Source organism: Perca fluviatilis, chromosome 6 (assembly GCF_010015445.1).
Source record: "Perca fluviatilis chromosome 6, GENO_Pfluv_1.0, whole genome shotgun sequence".
NCBI lineage: Eukaryota > Metazoa > Chordata > Actinopteri > Perciformes > Percidae > Perca > Perca fluviatilis.
This window is the reverse complement of record NC_053117.1, coordinates 32529810-32548158: the sequence shown is the minus strand read 5'-3', so window position 1 is coordinate 32548158 and position 18349 is coordinate 32529810. Positions and strand designations below refer to the sequence as shown.

General features: G+C 38.7%; 1 protein-coding gene across 1 annotated transcript in view; it reads left to right on the top strand.

The window, feature by feature from the left end:
* ppil2 (peptidylprolyl isomerase (cyclophilin)-like 2) overlaps nt 1-17382 on the top strand; it is a 30564-nt gene extending 13182 nt beyond the window's left edge. The window contains exons 13-20 of the mRNA XM_039803792.1: nt 2871-2960; nt 5574-5607; nt 9229-9346; nt 10288-10344; nt 13636-13708; nt 14562-14624; nt 15364-15506; nt 17115-17382. Of these exons, the coding sequence (XP_039659726.1) occupies nt 2871-2960; nt 5574-5607; nt 9229-9346; nt 10288-10344; nt 13636-13708; nt 14562-14624; nt 15364-15506; nt 17115-17217 (681 nt within the window). The 3' untranslated portion in view covers nt 17218-17382. The remainder of the gene's footprint in view (nt 1-2870; nt 2961-5573; nt 5608-9228; nt 9347-10287; nt 10345-13635; nt 13709-14561; nt 14625-15363; nt 15507-17114) is intronic.
* The last annotated feature ends 967 nt before the right edge of the window (nt 17383-18349 follow it).

The following is an 18349-nucleotide window of genomic DNA, read 5'->3' as shown; positions in this document are numbered from 1 at the left end:
CCTCCTCCTCCCCAGTGGTTTCCACACAAGATTGCAGCTCTATTTGTGGCCTGCTGTTTATGAATTAATGAGTGCCGCTTCACTGTCACTTAAACTCTCACACAAATCCAGAGCTCAGCGCTCTGTAAAGTGCCCATTTTCTCGCCCAGCTTTGGATGTTTCGGACGGTCGCCCCTGCTCTTGTTGTCCCCAACTTGGGTGAAGTGTGAGGGGGCAGATGTTGGAAATTGGATGACGCGGCGTCTACCCTAGTCACAGTAGATAGGCTTCACCTTAATGTGGGCTAGAATAGGACGATGTATCTAAATTTACATTTTAGTCCTCCAAAACCATTTCTAAATCTAACACCAATTCCCAATATTTTCTTTGACTTTAAAATGAAAATCCAACAAATGACCATATAAAACAAATGCAGTGTTATATATATATATATATATATACACACACACACACACACACACACACACACACACACACACACACACACACACACACACACACACACAGAATAGTTGCCTGTACAATATTCTTCAGATGCTTTGCTTTAAATGATAATTTTTGCTTAGGCAGGTTGGCCGGTAGGCGGTGCTTGGTTTTGGCTCGGTTTTGTTCACAAAATTTCTCATTTTTACAGCTGAACACTAAAATATGTTTATGAAAACTTTTGAGATTAGACATCGGCGATAGAATAACACAATCTTAACAGAATCTCATATATTGGTTAGTGCTGCCTGGTTTTACAGTTTGACGCAGAAGCAGTCATTGACAAAGCCTTAGAGGCTCCTCTGCTCTGATTGGTTGTTTTCCTTCGGGCGCAGTGGAAACTTGCAAATGCCATTAGGAGCATAAGTTTTTTTTATTTTATTTTTTATACAGTTAATCTGCCTAATGTAGTACTGCCTGGATATAATGACAGTTTCAGCAAATATGACAGTTATTTTTTATAAAAATTACCTACTGAACCTTTTTAATTAAATAAAAAATAGTTCTTTTATTCTTTAGATAAATGTGTGTATGTCCCTCATCATGACCTTATATTTTAGTTTTAGTGCCCAGGAAATAGAGGAGCCTGCAAGCATATGTAAAAAAAAGATTTCTGTGTGCATCAGCAAACATTGTTTCCATGCTGACATCACTGATTGCTGACAGTTTTAGGCACCTAGGCATGTTTCTAAATTGGATTGCATTTTAAACATTCTCTGGCTCTAACTCACACACAAAAACACACACAAACACAAAAGCATGGGTTGCAGACACGCTACATTAAACATCATTACAGGGCAGCAGCAGATAGAGATCTTTGACATAAAAGATTCTGGTTAAAAAAGGATTAAGATGACCGTAGTGGCAAAACTCAAAAAGAAAAGGCTTTTATATTTTGACATGCACACATTTTATTCATACATCTACAAATAATCTCATGTGCCATTAGATAACCTTTTTTAGGTCTTCTTTTCCATTTCAAAAATCTTTTTTATGTCTAAAATGGTTAGTCTATCCATTTTTTTTTTTTTGCCTAGTGGTTTAAAAACAATAAGCCTCTTTGTACCAGAGTGCTTTGGAAGTCTGGGATTTATAATCGAGGGAAAAGAGGCAGAGCGTTGAACCCCAACAGCAAAATTGAGACGTAGCGGGAAATAAGACCAGTAGAGCTTAGACGAACCTGTCACACAGTGAAAGGCCAATGAATAAAAATATTTTTTTACGAAAGCATCTGGTTATTCTTGGAAACCACCAATTGTTGCCAAGGGGAAAAAGTTAAATGCTGTTGACGTTAATAACAGTAGACCTGACCGGCGTCACAGTCAAAGCCACGCCTCCCGCTTTGGGGACAAATACCGCCTTATTTCACACAGTGCCAGTCAGTCAAAATTAGCTTCAGTCTTTGGTCGTTTTTTTTATTTTTTTTATGATTTACAAGATGCCGTAAAGATTTTATGACCCAGGGTGTACCTTCAGCAAGTTTACACCAACAAAACGGAGTTTTTTAGAAGATTGCTAAGCCTGGCTTCTAGCAGTATAGATACATGCCGCCTCAGGCAACAGTTGAACTCTACTTCACTGCAGACTTGTGTGTACAACACACTTTCTAACAGGTCACGCAGACTTACAGAGTTAGTATTTGACTGATTGTTTATGTGAATTCCAAGCTGTCGGCTCTACCTGGAAGTTGAGATGTAACCGGTATCTGGAGCTGTCTAATGTTATCTGAGACTCCACGTCACTAAAGGCAGCTGTGTACAAAGATGATGGAGTTACATGGCTATGTAATACCTTCTGTTATTTAGCCCCTTAACATTAGAGAATCACAGTGGAACTACAAACCAGCACTGAACAGTGGACTGTAGTAAATTGATATTTTTGCGGAAACTTAGCATTGCCGGTATATTTTCGATGTTTATATGCAGTAGTTTCCTCTTCATTTTTATAAAGGTTGTCTACTGTAAACTATATGTGTGCGATTTAATCAGGTATGAAGAGATGCCATGCTATTAACACCTGCGGACATCATGTGGCCTTGTTTACCCAGCATTTATTTATCGATTTGGTTTTTTGTCACCATTGGTTGACATCAGACTAGGTTGTTATAGAAGTAAAGTGGCTTCAGACAGGTATTGACATTCAGCATCCAGTTTATCAAAATATTACAAGCCCCAGAGTGTGGCTGCAGAAATGTTACTGGGTTTATCAAAAACTCTCCTACAGTATTTTTTTTTTTTTTTTTTGGCACACAACACATCACTTTCAGAAGACTCACCAGTGATTTCTGACAACACTCTGTTTCTTCACTTTTGTTTAGGCTCAATGCTACTTGGTACTCGTATAACTCAGCACGGATTTCAGTAATCTCTGTATGCTCTTTCCTCCAGGTTCCCAAAGCTGGAGAGAATTTCATCCAACTGTGTAAAAAAGGCTACTATGACGGGACAGTCTTCCACAGGTCCATCCGAAATTTCATGGTAAGGATTTTGACCACATTTTTACGTTTACTTACCTCAACCACACCGTTGTACTTAAATAACTTTGGCACTTTCTCATATGCACAATAGCAGGCTTATGACCAAACAAAGTGCCATGTTTGGCTTTGATTGCTGGTTTGGACAGATAATATTAGATTTAATGGGAATACAGAGATTTGTGAACTCCAAGGGAGACGTTATACCAGGTTCTTTGCAGATTAACAAGATCTAATCTTAGCAATTTTGGGATTGGCTTGTGAGGTTTTTTTTTTTTTTTAAGTGACTATGGGGCTGTCCCATTACTGAAAATGTCACTGGATGAATTCTTGAAACAGCCCTGGATGTTGTCAAGGCAGTGTTGTTAAATAATCATGTGTGAATTAGGACTTGTGATTATTCAGAAGTTAAAATTCACCATCACAAAAAAAATCTATTTTCAGATCAATTTTGTTTTTCTCCTTGTATAATTTAGGCTAGTCTTTACTGTGACATTTTATATGAATGTAAGTGATAAACTACTAGATTTAGGTGGGTTTATTATGCACCACATCCCTGTGAGAAAGAAATGCAAGTCACTGACTTGCTTTAACCCAAAATATAAATTAATTACTCACCACACTGCTCACTGTTTTATTTTCTTGTCTTTGTCGAAATTATAATATATTTTAGTGTTTGGTGCTTCAGAGATGAGTAAACGCAGCTTTTTCTTCCAGCTGAAGCTTCCTAAACCAGATTGTGAATTTGAAATACAGGTCTCTGATCAGCTGCTGCTTGTTTGTGTATTTTAGATCAGCCTCTCCTGCAATTAAAGTGGCTCTGAGTGGACATCTGGTCTCAAGGGGACACTTTTTTATTCTGTCCCGTGGTTTTCAAACACAGTGGCAAGCTGCGAATTGTTTATCCATAATTACTTTGCCACTTACGCCTTTCGACTTATCCTCCACAGCTGAAGGAAGGACAAGAGGGTAGCCTTGGAGAGAATAATTTCATAGCAACAAAGCAGTATGTTAATGGGAACAGAATCATGGCCCTCACTTTCCTTTTTTTAAAGCACCTTTTCAGGACCTTGCAAGTGCACAGAACATCCTGATATGATACTTCTTAACAAAATTGACAGTTTTACTTTGAAACGTCAGAGGCCCATCAAGGCTGCTACCCCTCAGGCTCAGACAGTGAGTAGGATTGTTCAACACTGATATGATGCAACTGTTGAGTCTTCCTAGGTAGTGGTACCACAGTGTAGTTGCAGTTTCTTTAAACCTGCTGTCTCCATGCAGTCAGAGAACATAAAGGCATTCATCGGCTTTGATATAACCTTAAAGTGTAACAAACATGTTGAATGCATTTCTTTACTACCTCATCAAACCTTTTCATGCATGTTTTGAAGTGGGCAACGGTTACATTCCGTGTTTACGCCATTTTTGCAGTTATTTCAGACTCAGTTTGTACTTGAAAATGTTGAATTCAATGTAAGTAGATTCTGTATGCTACAAGGAATAATCCAGATAAGCTGTTCTGGTTATTTGTGCTACAAGGTAGTAAATTAGACTTAAAGCGATAGTTCAGATATTTGGAAGTGGGGTTGTATAAGGTACTTATCCATAGGCAGTAGATGGCGGTCAGCACTCCCCCCACCCCCCTCTCCAGTGAAACCAGTGCACTTTTTCTATATCTTCTCTCTAATGTCAGCCTTGTCCCAGTTTAAGATTCTGACCATTATTTACACATTTTAGTTGTTTATCTTTTTGCTTTGCTCTCTCCATTCGATGTTGTAGTATGTGGTTGGCCAAACAATTTCTAACCACAAAGTGGGAGGTACTCTCGGCGGAAATTAGTATTTTGCCAGCCCTTTGCGCATGTTTTTAATGTGCATTGTTGCACACAAACAGTACAGGGACAATCAGCAGCACTAGTGGCCAAATCCCCCAGTGTATCTTTAAACCAGAAGTCCAAAGAAATGCACAGAGCAGTATAGGGCTGCACAATTAATCGCAATTGTATCGAAATCGCAATATGGACTAGTGCAATATCCAAATCGCAGGGGGGCGCAATATTTGTTAATGGCAAAATATGTTTCAAACCATTCTGAATGAAGTATCGTGGTGCTGCAGAGACGTCCCGGCCTACAAATCCTATCCTACAGACTAAAGATTTTATTTTTTTTATTGGTACAGATCCTTGAAAAAATCATTTTAATTTCTTTCAATGTTAATAATTTTCAATGAAAATGAGAATAATGATACAAAAATGATCATTCCCTCCAATATCGTGAATCATACCGCAATCGCAATATCAGTCAAAATAATCGCAATTAGATATTTTCCTCATATCTTGCAGCCCTAGAGCAGTACTCCTATATATTTAAACAATAATAGTAAAGTTGAGCCTCAACAATGAACAATAGAGGCCTGTCTCCTTTGTCAGTGACTAGTAGTGCTTACAAGGAGCAAGCTTTCTAAGTTGGATATGTGACCAAAGGAAATACTGTAAGGTTAATTTGAAGTCTCCTTAGACCACTTTACAGAAATGAGACATTTTCCTAGTACGTAATAGGAGCCACTCTTTTAGCTGCTGACGTCATCCAAACCTAACAAAGTTTCTTTTTGTTTCCAGATTCAAGGAGGGGACCCCACTGGCACCGGCACAGGTAAGATGAGGACTGGACTTTAACCACATTTTGTATTACATAACACCCTTCTGTTAAATTATGAATAGTTCCTTTTTGGAAGCTTTGCGTAAATACCGCTTGCAAGTCAAGAGTGTTACTAAATATACTCTGTGAAGCCACATAGGAGTACAGACAACATATACACACACACACACACATACACACAAAGACAGAGAGATGATGTAAATGGAAGAAGGCTGAGTCGAAGTTACAAAATAGGGATGTGGAGAACACCCAATAAACCAGCATTTGGTGTAATGTTCCTGTTTTTAAAAGCCAGTTTAAAAGACCGCTCAGTGTAATTGACTGCAAGGCCTCATACAGTTAATTTCCTGCCTTCGTGTCGTCTGTGCTGCTCTGAGAGTTTGCAGTACAGAGTGTGCTTTGTGTCTCTGGGCGTCTCTGAGCACTACGCAAAATGCGTCGTCCACCATGACGGATTTATGAAGGTGCGGTATTTCTGGCCTCTGGATAAAGATTTTCCTCATCGCCGTGTGCACACAACTCATGAATACCTGCTTTTAAAGATGTCTTTCTCCACAGTGTTTGACAGTCTTGTAACATGCAGTAGTTGTGCAGTTACTAGCATGTGATGATACATTGTGTGTATCGTCAAGAACAAAAACTTTACACATGCAGCTGCCATGAAGCTTCGGGCTAATGTCACCCATTTTGATGTTTTCATTCTGTATGTTTGAAATATCTTTTTCAACTTGTGCAGATCAAAGCAGAGTGACACATTTCATATTTTCTTTGATACAGTATTCTGCTTTTTGAAGAGGTCATTTGTCTGCTCACATTTAGTGATAAAGATGAAGACCAGATGCAGGAGCACTGGAGAAAAAAAAAGAGGGACGATCAATGATTTGAGTGTGTTTTTTTTTTTTTTTTAGCAGGGGATAGAGATGGCAAAACTTGATATTGAACCTACGAAAATTGCCCAGACATTTTGAGTGAATCCTCTCACACATCCGAGCAGACTGCTCACTGTAGCGTTACCTCTTTCCACAAGTTCAGAGGAGCCTCATTTATCTAAAACCATTCAGAACCAGATGGTTTGGATAGAGAGAAAAATGTATTCAACATCCAGTTTGAAATGAAATCCCAAGATACATTCAAAATACAAAACGAGAGGTTCATGCTCACATATTTTGAAATGCCCAAATAATTTGTTCATTATTGGAGATGCTTGACTGCTGACAGTCAGTGGAGGATATTTTAATATTCCAGCTTTGTTTCCTGTTAAACCTGGTCGAAGTTCGAAGTTGTACTGTTGGTTTTGATTCAAGGGGATTTATAGATTAAAGCTTTAGTGCAGAACTTTTTTATAATAATGAACATCCGTTACATTCATCCAAATGAGTTGATACAAAGCCAATTAAGCGTATCGTTTCCACAAAACTGCATGGAGGAGGGTTGGGGGGTAAAGCGCGATCATGGAAGGCTTGTATCGTGTGGACGCACCGACAGAATTGGTGTCATTACTTAGAATTCCTCATGGGGGAGACATAACCTACGCACTATAGCTTTAACATGAGATGGAATCCAGTTTGATGTATTGGTTAACTCTTAGGTGAGAATTAATTTCCCCCTTCATCCTCCTCTTCTCCCTCTAACTTCATTTACAATACAGTCATACTTTAGAATGTCAGCGAGTTGATAAATGATGCAGAAATGTCACCAGGGGAAGTTGACAGCTGCAGAAAGCCTCTGAAGGGTTGATTGGCTGGTTTGCATTTACACTTCAGCTTGAACACGCATGCACAGCACATACTGTACTAATGTACACACAGTTTCATGCACTGCACACGTACACCAGCTGGCAGGACAGTGAAACACACCTCAGGCCAATAAATCCTCTCCTGCTGTCGGGAGCCAATAAGCTCCTGCAGTGCGTATTCCTGTATACTCATCATGATGATTCTTAATGATTAAGTCAGTCTGAATTAATGATTCACAGCTGAAGGCTCTCAACATGGCTCCATGTGCAAGGGCAAACAGGTCTTATGAAAATACACAGTGCCTCATTTTTGTTTCATCTAATAGTGCAGTAATTTAAATACATGGTACTGGTAGAGCCAGTAATTAGTTGTTTTCATACAAACTAAATACATTTTAATGGGTTTGATTATATTTTGCAATATAAAAATCTGACGTTGTGCAATGGAGCTGAAAATGAAACCCTTATGAACTCAATCGTATTAGTTTTACTCCCCAAAGTGTAACATGCATTAAATCCCAGATGAAGCAATTCAATGACAGTGTGAACTGTCAGCGGACTCCTGCTTAAAAGTGCCCACGTAATGACTTTCTCTAACGGACAGAAGGCCTTGTCCTACCAGCAACAGCATCCGCATCAGTTTCTCCAAAGATGTTTGAGTTGATTTCAAGTGAGAAGTGTTTGCCCAACCAAGTTTAAAGTCTCCCTTCTTAACAAGGATGTTTTTGTTCATACATTAAAAGTGCCCTGCGGAGGTTTCTTGTAAAACAACCTCAGTTATTTTGACATCCGCTTTGTTTCCCACCAAAACTCGTTGTGTGGGTCCTTGAGGCCATGTTAAATAAATGTCCTTCCTTGCTGAACATTTCCAAAGCTAAGTTAATGAAACCTGCATTCTTTACATCCGCTAGCAGTCTCCTTAACTGTTGATCAGTGGGAAAGAAAGAAACCCTCCCTTCATTTGATAGACATGGACAATCTTTACTGTTGCATCTACCTGACATCATCATCTGCATCTTGTTCTAGTGGATGTGTTAGTTGCCGTTTTCGTGTTGAATGGCTTGCGTGCATCACGCCTTTGCTTTACTGCCTCCCGGCAGTCAACCGGAATGTATTTCATCTCTCGTGAACCTGTGCTCCCCTGTGTGTGTGATATTGGAACACAAGATACAAACAACAGAGACGTGCTCTTTAAAGCATTAAACTGTAGTGTCACCAGTGGTCAAAAGCTACACATGGTGCCTTTTTAATAAAAACAAATGTAGTTATTTATCTAGATAATGAGATCTCTTTATAAGACTGATAAACTGTTTAACTTGAAAACACTGATTTTGCCCAAGAGAGAATAAATGGGGAAACACCATATTTAAAAATATGTGGCAAGTGTGTCGAACTGTAAACCCTATATTGTATGTCATTCTGAAATATGAGCTGACTGTATTTTGACTTGTCGTAGCAGCACAAGTGTAACTGATACCATTACCACGGCTCTGTTCCTTTTCAAGTGTCCCAGTAAGCCGGCATGCTCAACACCAGGGCCCTGAAACAGAAGCACACATAAATGGAACGCAGCCATCATTAATGTTATTGACTATGCTCTCCCTGCTTATGACATGTCAAAATGACTTCCGTGCAAAAGGTCTTTAGTTTGGACTAACATTCAGGCTTCACCGACAGAAACACATTACGTCTCTAACTGCAGCTCCCTGTTCAGCTGACTGGAGGGAAGTGAAGTGCTAAAACTTAACAGCAATAAACACTTTCCTGCAAAGATGTTGCTGAAATTTAAATATATAATAATAATAATAAAATTGCTCACTCTCTCTTTATTTTTTTATTTTTTCCTCTTTCCTTGCCTCGCTCACTTTCTTCCTTCCCAGGAGGAGAATCCTTCTGGGGAAAACCTTTCAAGGATGAGTTTCGGCCCAACTTGTCTCATGCCGGCCGGGGGATTCTCAGCATGGCAAACTCTGGTCCAAACACCAACAAATCTCAGTTGTAAGAATTTCTTTTTTTAAAGTCTAAACTTTAAAACATCCGTTCTGTACTAGAAAGTCATTCAGCAGAGGTGTGTGTGTGTGTGTGTGTGTGTGTGTGTGTGTGTGTGTGTGTGTGTGTGTGTGTGTGTGTGTGTGTGTGTGTGTGTGTGTGTGTGTGTGTGTGTGTGTGTGTGTGTGTGTGTGTGTGTGTGTGTGTGTGTGTGTGTGTGTGTGTGTGTTTTTGTGTGTGTGTGTGTGTGTGTGTGTGTGTGTGTATTTTTATAAAGTCTGTCTTCCTTTTGATTTATTTGTTGAGGCCCTACGGGCAAATAAGACGAGAAGAAAATCCTACATAATATCTATTTGATGCCTAAAAACATGTTATGTATTATGGCATTAACTTATTAAGTAGGTAACGGTTATCTTTGGCAACATTTTTTGTAAAGGAAGTGTTGAAACCTCATGAGTACTGAATACTTTTTAATTAATTTTTGATTTTTTACTTAGTACTATGCATACGGTAAAACTGAAACGGTTTGCTTTTTAAGCTAATTTTGTCCTCTCGCTATTTAACATTTATGTGAAATAATGTTTATTGATGTAGTTGTCAACAAGTTTAAGCCCTCTGGGATTCTGGCAATAATGGATAATGAAGGACAATATAATGACACAGTTGAAAGTAATATAAAATGTCTTCATAGGATAAGTTTAAATTGTTATATACTATAAATTAATAAACACTCAAACCACATAACATCCTATTGACAATTTACTATTTGTCTGTGTTGTGTGTACAGTAAAACCAAAGTAGTTATGTATACAGACTGTACTGTAAAGGCAAAGCTGCTTTTTAGATTACTTGTTTGTTTCCATTACTTTTCACATATTCACTTACTGTACCCGACATATTTTTTGTAATGTTTTTTGCTAATGTAATGATTTTGTTCTGTTTTCTCTCAGCTTCATCACGTTCCGGTCATGCACCTACCTCGACAGGAAGCACACAATATTTGGAAGGTAAACCTTCTATTTTTGTGTGTCTGTGTCTTGATTTTAAATTGACTCACTCCACTGGGGCTTAGTGACAGTTTTTTTGTGTAATTTAGCAGCTGAGGCAGATGGCTTTGAAAGGGCACAATCCTGACAGACACTTGCTTAATCTTAGTGCCATTTACACAAAGAGTAGGGTCAGCTCCACATGTTGTTTTTAGCTCTTTTTTTCCTCTTTTTCTTATCTTTCTTGTGTTCTTAATCTACTCCTCTTAGTCATTTCCTCACTCTGTATCTCTAACCCTCTAATATTATTCTTAAATAAATATTTGGTTCCTTTGGAGTTCCAGATAGAGCTCTCTCTCTCTCTCTCTCTCTCTCTCTCTCTCTCTCTCTCTCTCTCTCTCTCTCTCTCTGCTGAGCATGATCTGAAATGGTTGTCTTTTTGGAAAAAGCACTCGCTGCTGTCTAAAAATATTCAGACTGCTTTCAGCTGACTGATTCTTAACGTGGTCAACACACTTAAAAAGCTTCTGCTTTAACCTCCGCGTCCAGCTTTTATCCTTTTTCCAGATGGTATTCTTTGCACATTTAATGGGACTGGCGGTGTCAGTCCACTTCACCTGATCTATACATAATGTGGATTCTTTCACAGAGAAAAGTTTTTTTTCTGAAATCCAAATCAGACTAGATTTATTTTTTCTGATTGTTAAGGTGTAACCACAGCCGTGTAGTTTGCCAGTTTAAACCTGTGGTAGGCAGTTTTCTGGAAAAGGCAAAAAAAAAAACACCAGAATAAGAAAATACAGTCCTCCTCCTGCAGCTTTCCCCTCTCTGTCACTAGCCTTCCCCACCAGAATAGCTCAGGCATTTGCATGTACTTCATAGAGTAACTTAGACGAGTACTAGTCCAGCTGACTTTCCCCTACAATTAAAAAAAAAAAAAAAAGTGTAATAATAATTTTTTTACGTAGTGGTGAGCGTGTGCTGATTACTGTGGAAAGCTATAGAGAACAATGGGCAGCACTGTCAAGATACATCCCTACTCTGTTGTTTAATCCAGCAAGAATTTCCCAAATGATTTTCCTGAAAATGATATCACAATAGATCTTTATCATGATCTAGAATTACAATTACCATTATAGAGGATTATTATTCATATTGCAAACCCTTATTGTCCAGTTTAACACCAGAGCTACAGCTGTTCTTGGTAAATGAGCTAAAAGGTAAATACCTCAGATTGAAGTTTTGGTATCGGTTACATGCTTTTTGGGGGAGTATTGCTGCTTTTGATCTAACTAGATCTGGAAACTGCTTGAACGTCCTATATGACATTGAAAATTGCCCGATCGTCTAGGTTAAAGTAAATGTGGGAAAGAGGTTTGAGATGGGAACAAAATGAGTAGTTTAAACCAGATTTATCGAGTGATCGTTGGCACCCTGATAGATTTGTCCGTGAGTCCTTGAGTGTGGGAGCTCCTCGGTTCATCTCAACATGTGGCCTGAGAAGCACCCCCTGCTAGCTATTGGCTGTACTGTTTGTGAGTCTTCTCACTCTACACATGGTAACAGGAGCAGCTGGATAAAGACCTTGCAGTTAAAAGAGCAAAGTGAGAGCAACTTCTTTTAAAGTGCTCTGCAGCAGGGGAGTCGCTGACAGATTGGCCTCTTGGCCTTCAGCATTTGACAGGCCCTATATCTTCAGCGGTTGTTTTCTCTGCTTTGCTTACACCATAAGGCCAGTGTGCTGATAACAAAGACTATAAACATTTGCTTTTAGCAGCAATTCTTGTTCACTGTTGTCTGAGAAATATACTGAGGTCTGCACAAATTCCCCAGGCGCTTAAGGATATACTTACTACACCATTACAGGTTGAGATGGTAGTACGCAGGTTTGTGTAATACTCGTTTCTGATCGACAATGAAAACATTTGTTGGGTGCCTTGCCTGGGCGCTGCCAAGGTGCTCTTGAGCAAGGCACCGAAACCCCCAACTGCTCAGGGCGCCTGTCGCTCGACAGCTGCAGCCTCCTCACTCTGACATCTCTCCATTAGTGCATGTATAGGTACTGAGCGTGGTGTGTATTTCAGGCCTGTGTGTAATGTGTGTTCTAACAACAGAGTAAAAACATTGTAATTTCCATTGCAGGATTAAGAAAGTATAAATTATTATTTACTATTATGACCTCTTTGATTTCTAATCACTTCAATGTTGCAATGCAGTGGACTTACCTTACTTTATAGTTTCAGCTCGTTGTTTGGCTGTCTGGCTGCAACTTCACTGTTTTGGTTCACTCTCACCACTCTCATAGTGTCATTTTCTGGCCGCAGCACAACAGGCAGCTGGTTTCAGAGGAAAAGCTCTAAAAACTAGGGCTGCACGATATGGGTAAAATATCTTTTGCGAATATTTTGACTGATATTGCGATGTGATTTACAATACTGGAGGGAATGATCATTTTTGTATCCTCATTCTCATTTAAAAATATTGAAATTAAAATGATTATTGCAAGAATCTGTACCAAACAATGCTTTTTTTCTTTACTCTGTATGATATGATTTGTAGTCCGGGACGTCTCTAAAGCACCAAAATACTTAATTCAGAATGGTTTGGCACATATTTTGCCTTAAACAAATATTGCGCCCCCTCTGTGATTTGGATATTGCACTAGTCCATATTGCGATTTCGATAAAACTGCGATTAATTGTGCAGCCCTACTAAAAAACCCTACTACCTGCTCAGCAGCAGACAGACACAGTTAGAGACTAGCTGGTGAACATAGTGGAGCATTTAGCAACTAAAGAGACATATATTTCCTCTAAAAGAGAGTGGATATTATAATACAAGTACTACAATCTGTAGTGTGGCATCAAATAAACCTTCAAACTGATTTCCCTGGATCGTATTTTTGGATCGTACTGTCTCTTCTCATCAACGCAGTCTTTTGTCAGTAATATTGCTAGTCCGAGCAGGAAGTAAAAGTTGAATTCCCACACACTGGTCAGCTGCAGAGTTGACTGCAGTTCAGCTGCCCTTCAAATGAGAGTGATTTGCTGTCTGTCGCAAGGGCACTTCGGCAGGATGGATGGTGTCACAGGAAAGTTTCATCTTGCTCCTCGAAACCACCCTACAGCCCTCATGTCATTATTGAACACATCATTCTTTACAGGATACATGGGATATTTGTCATTTTCAATGGTGAAAATGGCTGAATTAGCAATTAGTTTATTCAACTGTTGTCTCCAGAGGTTACATTTTAATATAGAGGACTTGTCATGAAGGATTTATGTCATGGAGGATTTTTTTTTTTTTTTGCAGGATTGTTGGTGGATTTGAGGCACTCACAGCCATGGAGAACGTGGAGAGTGATCCCAAATCAGACAAACCAAAGGTAGGAATTAGTGATGTTTAAGGTCCAGATGGGCTTCAACTTAATTGTATTTTACTTTGAAATTTACGAGTGTAGAAATATCCTTCCACAGAGTTTTTTTGGGGTCCAATTACGTCTCATTTTACAATATTGAAATGTAGCCGATACCCATGTCCAGAGTAAATTACAGAGTGCAACTGTAGAATCAGGTTCATTAGATCACTAACACGAAAAGCAGCTGAGGAGTGCAAGACTCCGTTATAGTACCATGGCCGCATTTTGACCCTTGCATGGACCATGCAGTCTTTGCAAAGCAGGAGTGTCATTCTTTTATTCTACATTACAAATCAGCTGTAAAACATAACAAATGCAGCTACAATGTTTTTTCCAAGTTTATATTGATGTTAATATCTAATTTTCCTCACAAAAAAACTTCTCAAAACGTTTGTCATTAAAATGAATTCATTTTAAACATGTAAGCAGGTGGTAGATATTTTAGAGCCTTTTTTTTCAGGGGGGCATTTCTGCCTTTAATTGATAGGACAACTCAGATATGAAGGGGGATATGCAGGAAACCGTAACAGGTCAGACTCAAACCCTGGACCTTCTGCGTCGAGGAATATATACACACACACACACACACACACACACACACACACACACACACACACACACACACACACACACACTGTATGTGTGCCTGCTCTACCATCTGAGCTAACTGGCCACTAGAGACTGTTTTTTGATAGAAGAACATAATATTTACTGATCATTTGATGGTGACTAGCATAAGGACACATAATATTTATTTTTCCTTTTGAGTGAGCCATGCACTTTTTGGATCCTAATTTATTTTTGTTTGTCTGTTTTACAGTCGGAGATCAAGCTCATAAGTGCTACTGTGTTTGTGGACCCGTACGAAGAAGCTGACGCTAAGGTTCGTACTGTATCTCTCCGTCTGTTTGCAGACATGAACCATACTGACTTTAGGATATACCAGTATCAGTCACACAGGGAAGCCCTATCTGCTGAGTGTTAGATTTCTACCAATAATGAGTGTGTGTGTCTTTACAGTGCAATGCGTTAAGTATTTCAACAGAGACACATATTCATTGTTGTTGTTCTGCACGGCAGCACATTCAAATTTATGGTGTCAAACTCTGCACAAACATCATTCTGCACACCAAGTAACATACAATAAGGAAAACATTTTTTTTCCTTTAGAAACATTTAAATAAAATAAATCAAAGCAACTTTATCAAATTGATACAAAAATCCTCCAATAGAAGTCCAATATTGCCTTAAAGATCGATTAATTTTCAACATTGCCCACAATGGTGTAATACAGCAAGAGATATTAAAGACATATATAGCTACCTGGGTAGAAATTGTATAGAAACATCTCAGCTGACCGTACAGAGCAAACACAACAAAACACGTGGCTGTATTTATGTGTGTAAAACCATTATACATCAAACTCTGGAACCACGTCAGATCTACTGTCAGTGTTAACAGAGTTTTGTCTATTGTTATAAAGATGATCCTCATTGCACAGTGCAGGTGTCAGCATGGAAGTAACAATTACTGAGCATGTAGTCCTTCGGCGTGAGTGTTAGCCTGTGTCTTCTCTGATCTGGGATCTAGTTGTTGGGATTTATATGATTTGTGTTTTTCAGATTGCAGCAGAGCGAGAAAAGGAGCTGCATAGGGAGGAGGAGGAGAGGCAGCAGACCAGCATCGAACGTAAGAAAGCTAAGGAGGAGCAGGCGCCTCAGACCTTCAAAGCAGGCGTGGGGAAATACATCAACCCCGCAACAACGTAAGGACACACGGACACACACGCATACTGATTTACTATTCACCAAACCACACTCTGCTTCTGCGGTAGAACGCACACACACACAAAACACTAGAAGGATATATGTTCCACTTTCCAGGCAGAATTTGGAGTAAAAAATGAACCTGGCGTCCACACAACCACTCAATTTTTATTTTGTCATAGTCTCTGTGGAACAGGATAGTAATGAGTGATGATAAAACATGATGATTAAAAAGTGACACAAAACAAGCAGAAACATAGTGTGCAGAATTGCTAATTATGTAGAAGATTACCCAGTTTCCCCATGGGGATAATTCGGGTTTATTATTCAGACCATATATTGCTGAGTTCAGGTATATTGTGTTGTTTTTATGGGATATTACAACATATTTCATTTTAGTTTTTTTTACGTTTATCTCTGACAACACTTGTTTTGGGCAGTGTTGGCACAGTATTTGGAACAATCTGCACTTGTACTTGCAGTTAGCTGTTCAAAATAATCTCAGTCTAATATAAAATATGATGAAGAGAAAGAAATTAGGTTCTTGTCTCTTTGTACTTTTTAATTTCCTTAGGGAACCCTTTTGGGGTTTTATTTTTGTTTTGTTTTCGGTAGAATCTGTTCAGAAAAGTGAAAGAAGTTACATCTTAGACACTTTTTACACAATGTCTAACTTTGTAGCATTTGTGGGAATATTGAAATAGAGGTGCATTAACTCAACTGAAAATGTTGCACTTTGGCTAAAGTGTGCATTAGGAGATAATTATGCTTGTGATTTTTCTCTCTTTGATGGCGTTTTATCTTCAGAACTTACCCATCGTCTACTTCTCCTGTCGTCACATTATGTTCACAGAGCGTGTCGGTATTAATGCTCCCAGATAACATCCATCTATTTTCTTTTTAGGGTTTTGTCAGTGGGAAAATGCTTGTCCAATCGTGCATTTAAGAGAAGATAGATAGATAGATAGATAGATAGATAGATAGATAGATAGATAGATAGATAGATAGATAGATAGATAGATAGATAGATAGATAGATAGATAGATATATTTAGCCCTTGGGAAATCTTTGTGCAGCAGTGTTGCAGTAGAGTAAGACTCACGCAGTAAGAGTGCAAATACAAAATAAAAGCTAAAAGGATTATCAGTACGGTGCAAACCAAATGTACACAGTGTCAGAAATGTAAACAGATTAGCAGTAAGAATCATAGATGTGTATGAGATGTGGCATTTCCCGGATGATTCTGATCAATAGAGAAATACAGGATGGAAATGACACACTTAATAATATGCAGATTAATCGATAATGAATCCCGTTTTATGTCTGATCAAAGGAAAAAACTGAATTGTTGTACAGTCTGTTTTGAAATGGCGTCTTCCCCTGAAGAGGAAATCCGACAGACCTGCGTACTGTATTATACAAAGGCATAATCGACATCATTTTCGAAGAGAAAAGAGTTATGAGAAGGTTAAAAGCTCAGGCAAAAGGAAGAACAGATCAGAGAAACTCACAATTTACACATACAAGAGGCACACATCTGGGATGGGGGGGTGGGGGGGGTTATGGCAAACAGCTGGCTGTGATATTATTATATTCTTCTCCCTCAGAAAACGTTCGGCTGCTAAAGATGAAAGCGGGCCGTCCACCAGCGGAGCAGTGCCCAAGAAGTCCAAAGGCAAGGCCAGCTTCGGAGACTTCAGCTCCTGGTAGCACCGCCGCATTCGGCATTTACCAGTCTCAAATTTTTTTTTTTAACTGTTCGGGTTGAGCGTGAGCAAAATTTTATTCCATTCATTCATACATACATAAATGTGTCTATCGTCTCTCAGCAGTGTTGGCATCTCGTGAAACGATTAAAGTTACTTTTTACAAAGAGAGCGTCGTAATCTCATTTTGTACATCTTCCTTCAAAGACACAGTGGGACTGTTATTCATATTCTAGTGTTATTAGTTTTTAGCTTTGAATGTTAGTTTTTAGCTTAGCTAAACGTGGGTTTATTTAGTAACTCTTAGAATATTTTAAAGTTTGTGGTCTGCTTAGTGTTGACGCTTTATTGTAACAGCAAACGTTTGGTCTACTTTAAATTTTGTGGTCTATTTATTGGAATCCTATTGTAACAGCAAAATAGTTCAGTGTTTTTAATGACAAATGTCTTCATAAACCTGCGATAATGCTGAAAGGTCAAACTAAACTATTGCTTTAAATACAATGCAGTAACGGTTTTGGTGCAAGGAAGCAGCAGTATAAAGATATCAGCACTTATTAAGAGGAAACTCTTAAACTGTAAAATGTATTTAATCTCATCTTCGTCATCTAAGACAGTCTAATCCATATTTTGGCTCAAACCTTCTGATTAAACTGTCCAGGACAAAAAAAGATATTGATCAATGTTTGGTCCAGGATGGTATAATCAGTATATGTGAAGATGATTAACTCCCAACACTACACTGTGTTTATTTTCTGGTGACGAATGACGACATGAAGCCATTTCAGCACGGAGCCGTTTTTTTTTACTTTGGCTCGACTCCCAAGTGTTTTTAATGGGTTTGCTTGTGACGTTTCCATAATCATTTAGCACCGTGCTCCACAGAAAGAATTAGTTATGGTGACAAAGTGAAATTGGCCCACACAAATGAAAAAATGAATCTAGAGCTTGGTCACATTATGTCCACACTGGTGGTCTGGTTATTTTATGAAATACTCTGGTTCTTCAATGAATGTTGCGTTGGAGCCATTTTTAGATTAATAGATTGCACAGGAACAGTAAAAAAAAAATATCTATCTATCTATCTATCTATCTATCTATCAAAGCTGGAAGAGAGGAAAAAAAAAACACAACAA